Raw genomic sequence first — 12,963 nt, 5'->3', positions numbered from 1 at the left:
AACAATTTTGCTACAGATTTATCTGCACCAGCTGTATGAGATTCATATTCATATTCATATTCATATTCATATTCATAGTCATAGTCATAGTCATAGTCATATTCATAATGATTTTAGAGACTGTCAGTTGGTGTCAATAAGATTTAATTCAAATAATTGCCTTGAAGATATTGTCCGAAAGTAGCACCCTCTGGCTTTTCACTTATGGAGTAAAAATGCTTGTTGAAACTGTAAGCAAGATCTGCATTGTCAAAATCATTACTGCAATTTCTGGCATTGTGTTTTAAATTGGTGGTCGGAGGCACAGTGGCTTTGTGACCCCAGCTGAGGACTTCATTGAGCACCTCCCAGGATTGCTTTTGATCATTTTAAGAAGCTTAATTAAGTTAAGTGTTGTGTCTTCACTTACTAATTCTTATTACTCCAGCTAATATCAGTATCCTTTATTTGCATCATTTGAAATGTTGATATAGTGCTTATAACATTTGTTCTTTTGATAGATTTTAAGATACCTCTAGTAAGCCATAATTTTTGATCTGCAGCACCACGTTCAATGAACTCTTCAGGTATATCAGGTCATTAATTAGAAAATTGTATGTGGTGTCTGGATCTTGACAATTATAAATCCCATGTTTAGGCTTGCAGATACTGGTTGTTGCAAGGTTTTGTTTTAGGACATCAATCATCAATTGTTTCAGCAAGATAAAAATTAAAAAGTACAATAGGAAAATGTTCTGTAATGTACGAAAGTATTGCACCCAAATCAATACTATCGTTTTGAATATTTGTAATGATGTTCTTATTTGATGATTTGATAATTTCTTATTCTAGTTCATGTATTTATTGTGCCGAAAAAAGGATGAACAATATTGTGTGTTAATAAAATAAATTTTAGCAGTGACCTCTTTAGAAATATATTAGAAATATGTTAAAATTCCCAAGAATAAAACACTTTTTATTATATTCATTTATGCCATATAAACGTCCATCCAGTTTAATCTTGAAAATGTCAAGAGTCTGGGGTTCGATAAATCACTCTAACTTACCATTTTTAGGGCCTGAGCTCCTAGAGGTGCGAAGGCAAAAATGAAGGCACAAACTTATAAAATTTCCAGGGCTTCGTGTCCCTGGTACACTAAACACTATTTAAGGTCAATGGGCTAAGATTCACTCTCTATTTCCAGTCAAAAAACGTCAAACTTCATAGGCTTCATACCCCCACGTACACTAAATACTACTTTGTACCCCTGTTGCACTAACCACTACTTCATGTCCCCTGGTACACTAACCACAACTTCCTGCCCCTTATACACTAATCAGTACTTTGTGCACCTGGGACATTAACCACTTCTTCACACCCCTGGGACACTAACCACTACATCGTGCCCCTGGTACACTAAAAACTACTTTGTGCCCCTGGTACACTAAACACTATTTCAAGCCAAATAACTGAACTGAAAAGACAAAGAACACTGGACATCGGACAAAAAAGACTCACACCTTGGCACTTGTTAATATTATAGATTCATACTCTGTATTTTTGTTGTTTAGATTACTTATTTATTATTTTTGAAGATGTATTATTTTTAGGGCCCAAGAACCTAGCGGTGCAAAGGCCCTATCATATCTGTAAGAAAGGTTCTTTTTTTTGTCCAAAACGGATGCATTTTTGAGGGCCTACACGTGCACGAAAAGTCATGAAAATGTGCACACACATCAGTCCTGGTGAAAGATTTGATATTTTATGGGTCCCAGAAATGGGTGTGTCAAAATGGCTCAACAACGCCCCCTAGGACACCTTAAAATTTGAATTTCTTCCCTCCAGATTGACGTAGAAGAACAAAATTCTCTATGCATTATCATGTCCAGACACACCAAAAAGTTCAGGGGAAGCATACCCTAACGCCAACAAGGAAGTTGGCCATTTTGATTTCAACGTGTGATTTTAGCGCTGCTATTTCCAAAACTCGTACTCTAACAAACTCCCCCTAGAGATTTAATCAGACCAACTTCAAATTTGCTCAGTGCCATCTTGAAATCTTTTTAGTTTGTCATACAAGGTTGGCGCAACAATGCAGTAAATGTTGATGTTTTTCCATAAAACAGGAAGTCCTTATAACTCCAACATACATCCAATGTCCAATCTGACCCAAATTTTTCCTGCATGATGAGGTTCCCGCCCTGAGCACATTTTTTGTGTCAATATTAAGTCATACTCATAGCATCACCTATTGGCGATAGGAAGTTACATGTTCTGTACTTTTATGACCTGTGCCTAGCAGGATGAACAGATCCACCTCAAATTTGCTCTGAAAAGCCTTAAGAAGTTGGTGATACAGTGCTGTGAAAATATAGCCTGGCTAACACCAGATTGCGTCTCAATCTCATGTGAGATTGAGGTCAGGTCTGGCAAGGAGCCGTTCATTTCCTCGTATTTGAGGCAGGATCAACGAATGTCGATCAAATGCTTCTGTACGCTACGGGACAATCTTACAGCCAATCATATCAATGATACACAATGACGTATTCAGAACCTGTAGGGAGCAGCGCGAACACATCCTTTTTATGAAAGAAATCATGTAAGTTTTGGTTCTTTTTTCAAAGTGAACTTGCCTTCCAATTTATTTAGCACACAATCTACTGCTGCTTCGAACGGTTGCTGCACCTCCGTGGCCGCCATGCTGGATGTAAACAGTGTCACTCTACGGTCGTCATCGTCTTGAGCCCGCCTCCCCGTTCTGTGATTGGTTGCCTATCTCAGGCGAAGTTTTTGTCTTGTTGTCTAATTCAGGATTTTAGCAGGATCACTATTATCAATGCTCAGTTTTTTTTCTGAAATTGAGACAATTGAGAAATTTAATTCTACTCTGGGTCACAAACATACACCACATACACATGTGCACACACACACACACACACACACACACACACACACACACACACACACACACACACACACACACAGGCCAATGACAGCATTGAACAGGACAAAAAAACATAACCCTGTCAGAGAGCCCATCAGGAATAAAAATACTCTGGATTGGAGTGTTGGAGCTCATCCTGGGGACTAAGGGATTGGGATGAGAGAGGTGGTAAAAAGCCTGCATGTCATACAGAGGAAATTGGCTGAGCAGTCGCCCTCTGATGCAGAGTCAGGCTCTTTTTAACAGGATTAAAGCCCATTGGCTCAATAATCAGATGGAGACAAGTCTGTCAATCAGAGACAGCACACTATAAAGGTCATTAGTAGCTCAAGAGAAACAACTCAAGATTGAACAACAAAATACATTGTTGGTCCATGCACTCCAAAATGACAAAGAAGCATTTTCTGATCTGATGATAATTTGTCTTTGTCCTCCAAAACCGTCACAAATTACTGTTGATTGTTTTGTTTTTTTTGGATTAAATAATGCTATAGTTAAGGTCTGGTTAAGTTTAAAATGCAATCTGTATCTGGATAAGGAAAAATGCTTGTTAATGAAAGTTGTAAATACACTCAGAATGCATTGTGATCAGATGGGTCAGATCACATTTGGAAGTAGTCAGACTCAATTGGATCTCAGCCAGGAGTAAATATGATCTGTATAGCATGACACCATTCATAAGAAAAAAATCATCCCAGTAACTGTAACATGAAAGGTCACTACAGAATAAGATTGATTGATTGATTGAATGATTGTCATGATAATGTAACAGATCAGATGTTAATACCCAGTGTAAATGCGGCCATGAAGTCTGTTTTGTTGACTCACACATCCATTTTGACCTCCTCCTGAGGCTGACTTTGCAACTCTGTAATAATGTCATCCATTACCTGCTTTACTCTCGTCATAATCACGGCTACTACAAGACTTAGTCACTTGGGCACTTGCAGAAAAAACTGATTCTCTCTCTTTTTTTCTTTTTTTGGAGGGACGCCTCCTCAAAATGCAGACCAACCCCCATATTATGCTGGGGTTTTTTTTTATTCTGGGAGTGGTTTTATGTAGTCATGATCTACTGTGCAGGTGGACAAATTGCTAATGGTAAGAGATAGTGCTGAACCACATGCTCACAGATGCAAGGTAATAGTTAGAAGGGTCTATTCAACTTTTTAGTCATGAGGGTTTTTTTTAAAAAAAGAAAAGGAAATTCAGTTCAAAGAGAGCCGAGTTCAGTTTCTGAGCCATTTGGATTCACATTGAAAACCTTTGGAAGTGACCTTGTTCAACTTTTCTTTTGATGAAATTTGTCTTTTATGGTCTCAGTCTGAGACACAGTTAGATTTGTAGAAAAGGGTAGGCTAGTGGGTGAGTTCATAAAGTAAGCAAGTGTAGCAAGCATGTTATAATCAAAGTCTAACACAGTTGACACATCTCTATAAAAAGAAAACTTCTGTTTCATTTCATACTGTGACTATATTAATAAATATAATACAATTATGATATACCACAGACGTGTATCAATACAACATGTAACAAGTATCAAATAATGGCATTTCATAATTCTAAGTAATCTACAAAAAATGTTGGATTGGAGGGAAAATCAACACATCTCATGATGTGTTAATCAATTTAAAAAAAATTGCTCTTAATATATCCTTGTGTTGAAAAATAATAATTGTGTATGTTCTCAAAGAAGGCAGGTGTCTCACATAACTGTGAGTGTTATGGTCTTATCATACAGGGACAAGCTCAGAATCCATCAATGTGATGATCTGCATTTCTATAGAGAAGTAAGTCGCCTTATAGTGGTCAACAAAGAACATAGTGGGGATTGGGATGAGGACTTTAGCATGCTTTTCTAAATACTCGTTCATTTGTGCTGATTGTAAAGTTAAATGTCATACTTGCAGGATTTTAAACAATTGTAATAATGGAAAGCAAATATTCAAGTCGTATTCAAAGCAGGTAACACTTTATAATGAGAGTACAAAACATAATTAATGCTCAAAGGATCAGTGTGTAGGTTTTAGTGTATGTAATGGTGAAGTTGCAGATCGCAACCAACTGAAAACCCCTCCCCCTCTAATTCCAAGCTGTAGGAGAACCTATAGTGGCCACAAAAACGGCAAGTGGCCCTCTTTAGATCGAGTGTTCACTTTGTCCATGCTGAGCTGTTGAAACATGGTAGTGCAACATAGCCAGCTATACAGAAAATGATCCTTTATTATTAGAATTAAAACACACAGCAAGATTGATAATAACTGTACAACATGAAGGATGGAGAGGTTAGGTGCAGACAAATCAGGTGGTTTCTGCACATAAAATACTTTGGACCATGGGCTGCATGTGATACTGACAGCAGCAGCAGTTGTTGGAAACGGGTAGCCTTATGTAGCCTGCCATTGGCCATTACATCTGTCCCACCCCTAACATCAAAACTACACAAAACACAACACACAGTAAACTACAGTTTTCCTACACTAATATCATATATTCTGAATTTATGTTACACATTACAATAGATTACAATACATTACATACAATCATAGAAACCTGAGCAGTAGATTAAAGTACACTCACACCCCAAATTACCACATGGTATCTCCAAAAACCTCTAAATTGGTGCTCAGCTACCCAGAGGACTCTTTTAGCTCAAACACACTAGAGAGGAGGCACAACAGAGGTGAGTAACCTACACAAATGGTACACAGTCAAAAAACAGTGAAATACATTCATTCCACCATCATTTTGGCAAAGATTATACAACAATGAGCTCATTATGTTGAGGTAACTAAACTAACCACACTGAAGTTTGTCTCCACGGGCCCTCAATCAATTCCAGCTATCTGCAAGACACACCTCATTAAAATATACAACAATCTCAATAAAAACATTCAACCCTTAAAGTTTTTTTTCCTTATTGCTTTTACCAGTTCTGTATACAAATTGCTCTACAAAATACTAGTACTGCAAAATACTAGTAATGAAGAGGACCCTCATTACAAACAGAAATGTAGCCGCAATGGACATATCAGACCTTTCATCAGCCTCTGAGGCAGCTCAGTAACTTTTTTTTCTTTTTATAGGAGCATAAAAACTCATTAAACCATATCAAACATCTGCATGTTGGTGCATGACCCAGTGTTTTCATTTAAAACCAGCAACACTAGAAGGATGTAGCCTGTAGATTTTATTGTATATCTAGGCTATTTTATACATTTGTTTTCCCACCGTGTTTACATGTTTTACACTCTTTCTGTTTTGGTGTTAATTAATGTTTCAAGTGACTAAATTAATAATCACTAATTGATAAAGTGTGTACGTGTTAACTAAGTCATAGCCTACTGACTTGTTAATGGCGAGAAAAGGAAGTTCATTATAGTACACCCTGCATTATTTCATGCTAACAAATTACGCACCTTTGCAATTACTAAACCGATCTAATAATGTTGATACAGTGTCATGTTGAGGCCATGCTTTTAAAGCAGCGTTGGAAGTTTCGTGGCCAATAGTTAATGCGTTTGCCATGTTTGGGCTTAATCATGGTCTAATGACCCTTTCATCCGCAAACATAAAACAGGCAAAGCCCTTTAGGTCGTCAAAGGGATTGAAATATTGGGGTCGTAGGACAGACGTGTTCGTTTGAACCGAAGCTCCAACCAGTGTTTCTTTAAGTGCGTGTGTGGAGTTTTCCTGCACCGGGTGATAGGAGGGGTTGGAGAGTGACGCTGGCTGCGCCTTGGTGCTGAGCGGAGCGCTCACCTGCAGATGAGAGCCGGGGAAACTCGGAGCAGAGCTGCAGCACACTCACGGAGCGCAAGGGGGGACGTAACGAACAGTCTTACCAAAGAGGGGGATAAATTACCCAATTATTGGAGAAGAATTACGATTCGACCCTCTTTCTGATTCCTCGTCCAGGCATCCCTGACTCGATTGCTCGCCACGATGAGAACTGACTTCGCTCTGGTCCTGACAGCAGCCCTTCTTCTTGACACATTCTGGGTGAGATTTCTCATTCTTTAGTATAGCTTGAGATATGTAGGGGAGTTGTAAGAGTGTGAGATACAGCATCTCTGAGGTACAGGGTGGCAAAGAAATGGCACAGAAGCTTAAATAAAGTCATGTAGTCAGAGTCCAGCGCGCTGATGCAGCAACGCAGCGCTGGTCGTTATATCCTTACAAGTAGGGTAATTGATTCCCTTATGAATTTAAATTTGTAAGAGGAAAAAATAAAGAAAGTGAATGAAAGATCAAGCGCTGTCCACGCTTATTGTCGTCAGGTTTTCCTGGATCGTTGCGGGTTCATCAATGAGCTGCAATACAGTACAAAAACACTGCACAAATCACCCAGGGTAAAACCAGGGTTAATTCTATACCAAACTAATGTTACCAAACCGCTTATTTTAGTAATACGCACTCATTTCTCTTTTAGGGTTTTCTGATTAAATTTTAACTTGTGCGTTTTAAAGTTGCATGGTGCTTTTCAACCTCTTCGCCAGTTAATAAATGAAAGCTGAATTAGTCGCCGCCGGTGCGGGACTCCAAACGGCGCATCAAGTAGCTCTCCCAAATGTTTCACATCCTTTTTTAAGACCAAAGCAATTGCTCAACGTAAGTCAGTCAAATGAGACGACAGTTTACTCCTTTAGTATTCTCTCCTAAGAGGAGAGCACTGGTGGGTAATGCCTTTTCTACATTCAGACTCCAGCCAGCCTTGGCACATTCAGTGTCTGCGTACATTCAGTTGTGCGCCTGTAGTGGCTTGGGTCAGGTTGTTCAATTTAACCGACAGTGAGCACTAAATGCTGGGTGCAAAGTTTTCTGCAGACCTCTTGAGTTGTGTATACACACACCTCACATGCACTCATACACCGTGCAGTCCTTTTATAGTTCTATGGACTCATCTGGTAGCTAGTATGAAGAGTGAGAACATTTTGCTGCATTCCCTTCAGTTTTTCTTTATGTGAATGTAGTCTGTGTTTGTGTGTCTCACTTAACCCTGAGAACAATACTAATCTGAGAGCCGTCCTAATTTATCCAGGCTGCTTTCCTTATGGCGAGTCACTCAGCACATTTTATCACTGATATTGCAGTGTGCTAGAATGTATTCAGTAATGTGCCTATACTCAGGAGCATATAGTTGATAAACTTGTTGAAATATTTCTGCAAGCTGTTGAGCTATATGCTGCTTTCCACCAAAGCTCAGGGCCAAAGAGAAGCCAGAAATCAATGGAATCCATGTTTATCGATGTCTTACATTGTATTCTCTCCCATGCAGAGGAATAATGGGGAGCATGCTTCCAAGGGTCCCTGCCGACCTGGCTTCTCACAAAGCTTCTACTCTGTGCCGATTTCAAGGGATGTACTGCAAGGCCAAGGCATACTCAAAGGTAAGGCCTTTAATTGGCAAGTCAGTTCTTTTACATTTCATCAGGAAGATTTAAAGTGTGAGTGAAAGAGCTCCCTCACTGCACTCAAGCTTGTGAAGGAAATGCGTACTGTGATGTATTTTCTTTTAGAGCCAGGACATATCTTTTTCAGATTTATGAATTAGGAAAATTGATGTTAAACTTAGAAAACTGAAAAAAATCAGTCACATTGATGCATGTGTTTGAAACTGATGATGACATCATGCATTATCAAACTGATGAGGAGCAACTCAGTCTTATAAAGTCAGTACATGTGTCTTCTGTTGTAGTGTGGTGTTGCAATGTAGTAACTGAGGATTTCAGACAAAGAAGCACAGATTGACATGTTTTTTAAAAAGTTTAAGCCAAAATGTTTGTGCACACAGTACATGCTGTGTATTATATACACTCGAAATGCTTGCCTGCATGCTGTTTTGACCTTGCTCAACCTCGTCAACATTATTATCATCATTATCTCCGTCACTATAATCTTAGATATTGTCACCATCACGCTACGTCTTACCCAGTTGTATGTGTATTGCTCCAATTACACAGTGAGCCAACCAAGTTTGGGGGCCCGATAGTGCAGGAAATGGAATCGACATCCTGTGTCTAATCTGGCACTGCTCCTGCCAATGTGGGCTAATTGCAATTCTCTATTGATCCCAATGGTTTTTCTCATAGCTCAGCTAAGCTGTATTGTTTTGCTGTGGGCGCACAATAGCTCTTTTGTGGGTCGACTGTGTCTTCAGCAGCTGCACAGTATATATTTCTCACTCTCCTTAGCCGTGAGAGACCTGGCGGGGATACAGCTGTCTAGACTCTCTCTTGAGTGTGAGCGTGCACGCAGATGCACATGCACACACAGGCTTTTTAGACTAAGGATATATACAACACAAGGGTAGGCCTACAATGTATTATTTTTTGGTTGTTTACTCTTTTGTGTCTATATTTGTTTGTTCTTTGCTGGAGTTGTAAGAGTCTGGAGGAAGGCTTGATTTTTGTGTTTCATTAACTTTAGTGTATTGTAACTTGGCTTGAAATGAGATTGGATGAGGGACATTGTCACTTGGAGAGAGTTGACTCTCCATGTGGTAGTGAAGTCTTCAGCCCAGCAGGGGGTGTCAATACAATCAGAAACAATCACTGCTGCTCGGGAGCCATGTGTTTCAGAGAGCATTAGTCATCTGGTTTGTCCTCAGGGAGATGAAATTGTCTCTGTGTCTCCATTCAGATATAAACTCCTCTTCAGTGGACTAACAGGGTTGTTTTCAGTGTTAGGAACTCAGTTTATCATTAACATACGTTTGATTTTACTGCACACTTTTCTCCAACATAAGCCACACTAAAGTCAGCTTCAAGCATTGATGTGTTATCAGACCAAATAAACCATGACAGCCTCCACTCATAAAACATATAGACTCATTATACATTTACAGTATTCCCTTAAATCACAGCACAAGCATATGTTTTAATATAATATTCATCATTTCTTTCCTCTGTGGTGTTTGAAACGATTTAGCTGAAGTCATACTGTACAACCTCATCTTTGCCGTGGCACACTCACAGCTGCAATGTCGCCTTCATGTGTGTCTGAGAGCACAGCTGCAGTGGCCAGGCATACACACATCTGCACAAACACACACACACACATACATCATATGTGATTTACAGGGTTCAGGCACTTGATTTATAGTTGGTAAGGGTGTCACTGGGGGGAGGCAGGAAGCTACTCTGGAAAGGCTTTAATAATAACATTGTTTAACCCAAAACCGTCAGATGGGGACAGGAGTAATGACACCCACAAATGCACACACACACACACACAAACATATATACTATATATTCACGTTAGCCACTGGGGGAATAATGGGAAGGACAGAACTAGGACCTTGGCCATGATGAGGAAGATGCCTGGGTCTAGACGAGAGGTCAGCAGGGAGGAGGAGGAGGGTGCTGTATTTCACATTTTATCATTTTGAGTCACTCTGATGTTACAAATTGCCAAAAATATAAAGTGCAGTCGTCAAAACGATCACAGCAAACATGGTGACAAAGTCAAAGCTGACAACAAAGCAAAGGCTGAGGTTTTGCGACATTGCACGTTTTATAATGGTGCCATCTTAGATAAAAATCATTTAGTTTCCCTTTTTGTAAATGTAAGTGTGTGTAAACAAATTAATTTGCTTTTCTGTTGTCTGAAGTCATTTCCAGCATTCTGTGACTATGCTTTTGATACATTTTACTTTAACAGTGATGCTCATTTAGATCACTTTCAAAATAATTCTGGCTGTTCTGGACAACTAGGGACTTTCATTGATAAACACAGTTTGTTCAATAAAATATAATAACAATACATATGAATATAAAGTCTACACACTCTATTTTTCCTGCTGAGTGAATTGATGTTCTCTTCATTTATCAGGAATACTCCTGCCAGTTACCAAACTTAATGGCTGAAACACACATAAAATGGGACTGCTTAGTTTATATGGTTGTATTATAAGCAGGAAGGTTTTAAAATTTGACTTTCATTTATACAACACAGAGTATTGATGTTTTTAGTTTAAGTATTTAAAATTCCCCCCAAAAAAGAGGCATTTTTCATGAACAGCTTAGAAACAGCAGGGATTTAAGAGGTGAGATAATAGGTTTTAGGGGTGAGAGGTCTCATTCATCTTGTTTGTTTGTGTGTGTGTGTGTGTGTGTGTGTGTGTGTGTGTGTGTGTGTGTGTGTGTGTGTGTGTGTGTGTGTGTGTGTGTGTGTGTGTGTGTGTGCATAGATAGTACATATAACACATTCACTGCTGAGGACACCCACTGTCTTTTGTGCCTGGTTTTCATTAAAGCTATGACAGGTTCTTTACCACTCAGACACTTGAGGCACCATTAGAGGTAGAGCTTCGTTGGGCCTGGTTAACATTACTCACCGAATGACTGATTCACACACTCACAAAACAGTTTCCCCTGCTGTAAAAACAGTTAACAATGTTCCTGTTCAGTTGGAGTCCATTTTAGAAGTGTAGAGAAATACAGTTTGTTGTTGAAATAATCTAAGGGTTTGATATTTGGATCAACAATGCTGTCACGATGTTTGGAGTGTTTTGTGTTCCACAGATGAGAGGGTATGAGTTGGGACACGGCCAGACTCACACAGATAAACAGAGCCGGCTAACGTAACCTCATCCCATGTGTCCCTGTATCCCTCTGCTGATTCTGTTCCTGGTAATGAAAGCCAGGGATGGTGGTTTCAGCTCAGTGAGCCCACTCTGCTGACCTTGGACTTTGTTTGGGTTACTGGTGGTTTTGGGCAGACCTCACTTTCTGTGTGACTGTGGTTAAGTTAGTGTGTGTGTGTGTGTGTGTGTGTGTGTGTGTGTGTGTGTGTGTGTGTGTGTGTGTGTGTGTGTGTGTGTGTGTGTGTGTGTGTGTGTGTGTGTGTTATTGGAGAAGTCGGTACCTGAGCTATAAGGATGCTGACGTCCACGGTGCTGCTTCTGAGAGAAATTTAGATTTTCTCTGCAGTCATCACTTTGTTTTTAGAAACTCCACTCATGCTTGGCTCCTTTTTGAAAATTATATCCCTCCAGTAACTCATCAGGCAGGATGAATGGCCTGAATGTCTGTATTAAGGTGACCATATCAGCCTTTAACCTTTCCTGACCAGGCTCAGGGTTGCTATTGTTCTCATAAATACATTTTCTGAAGCACTGTAAGCACTCCTCTCTCTTTCTGTCTCCTCTCTGTCTCTCTCTCTTTTTCGCTCTCTCTCTCTTTCTCACCCTCATACACATATTCTATATCTACTGCACTTCTTTATATGCTGCCATTCTATAGAGATTCACTATGCAGTGGATGCCATTTAAATCTGTGCCTTCCCTCTGTGACCTAGATCACTTCTCTCTCCCTTCAGTGCCACCTTGTTTTTGTGATATTCATATCATTTTCTTGCATATGCTGGCTGTTGCTCACCACTATAACTGGAAACCAGGAAAAAAATGGTAGAGAGCTTTGCATTCTGAATGAAACAAATTGTTCTGTGCTGTACTGTACTTTTCCTCAGGATAATATTTCCAAACATCTCTTCCAGTGGGCACTCAGAAGGCCCTGGTTGATAAGTCTCACTTGCCTTGGTTATTGAAGCTTTCCTGTTACGCTTAAGGTGATTTTTCAAAGTCCAATAGCCAGGCTGTTACTTTGCTGTAGGCTTTGTGTTATGAACATCCGTTTGCAACTTGAAGCACATTAGTTGATACACAGTGAGTATCATGTCATGCTCAGCTTAATGCACATTACTATGAAAAAAGCTCAGTATCACAAATCTCACAGGATCTTCTGCCTTTGGTATTGATAATACATCACGAGTGAGTGTAAATTTACTTTCCCGTCTACCAAAAATCAGAGCTGATGACACGCAGTCTTCTATGGTTCAGAGAGCTGGGGATGTGGGGACAGAAGTCCGCTTCGAAGCAGCAACTCACAGGAGCCTGAATAAAATATGTCATTTCTTTTTGCACACTCCTTAGGGATGGACAATACATCAGTTCTCTCTTTCCCCCTCACTCTCAAAGAGAATTAGATTGTTTTGATTTCCTGTTTACCTTTTGCCCCAAATCTCATGACACACAGCC

General features: G+C 39.7%; 1 protein-coding gene across 1 annotated transcript in view; it reads left to right on the top strand.

Annotated features, from left to right (window-relative positions):
* Nucleotides 1-6,751: 6,751 nt before the first annotated feature.
* Nucleotides 6,752-12,963, top strand: part of LOC133987214 (cadherin-4-like) — a 235,213-nt gene continuing 229,001 nt past the window's right edge. The window contains exons 1-2 of the mRNA XM_062426509.1: nt 6,752-6,926; nt 8,203-8,314. Coding sequence (XP_062282493.1) covers nt 6,870-6,926; nt 8,203-8,314 — 169 coding nt within the window. The 5' untranslated portion in view covers nt 6,752-6,869. The remainder of the gene's footprint in view (nt 6,927-8,202; nt 8,315-12,963) is intronic.

The sequence above is a fragment of the Scomber scombrus genome, chromosome 10, assembly GCF_963691925.1.
Source record: "Scomber scombrus chromosome 10, fScoSco1.1, whole genome shotgun sequence".
NCBI lineage: Eukaryota > Metazoa > Chordata > Actinopteri > Scombriformes > Scombridae > Scomber > Scomber scombrus.
The sequence above is the reverse complement of the archived record's forward strand: the minus strand, read 5'-3'. Positions and strand labels throughout refer to the sequence as shown.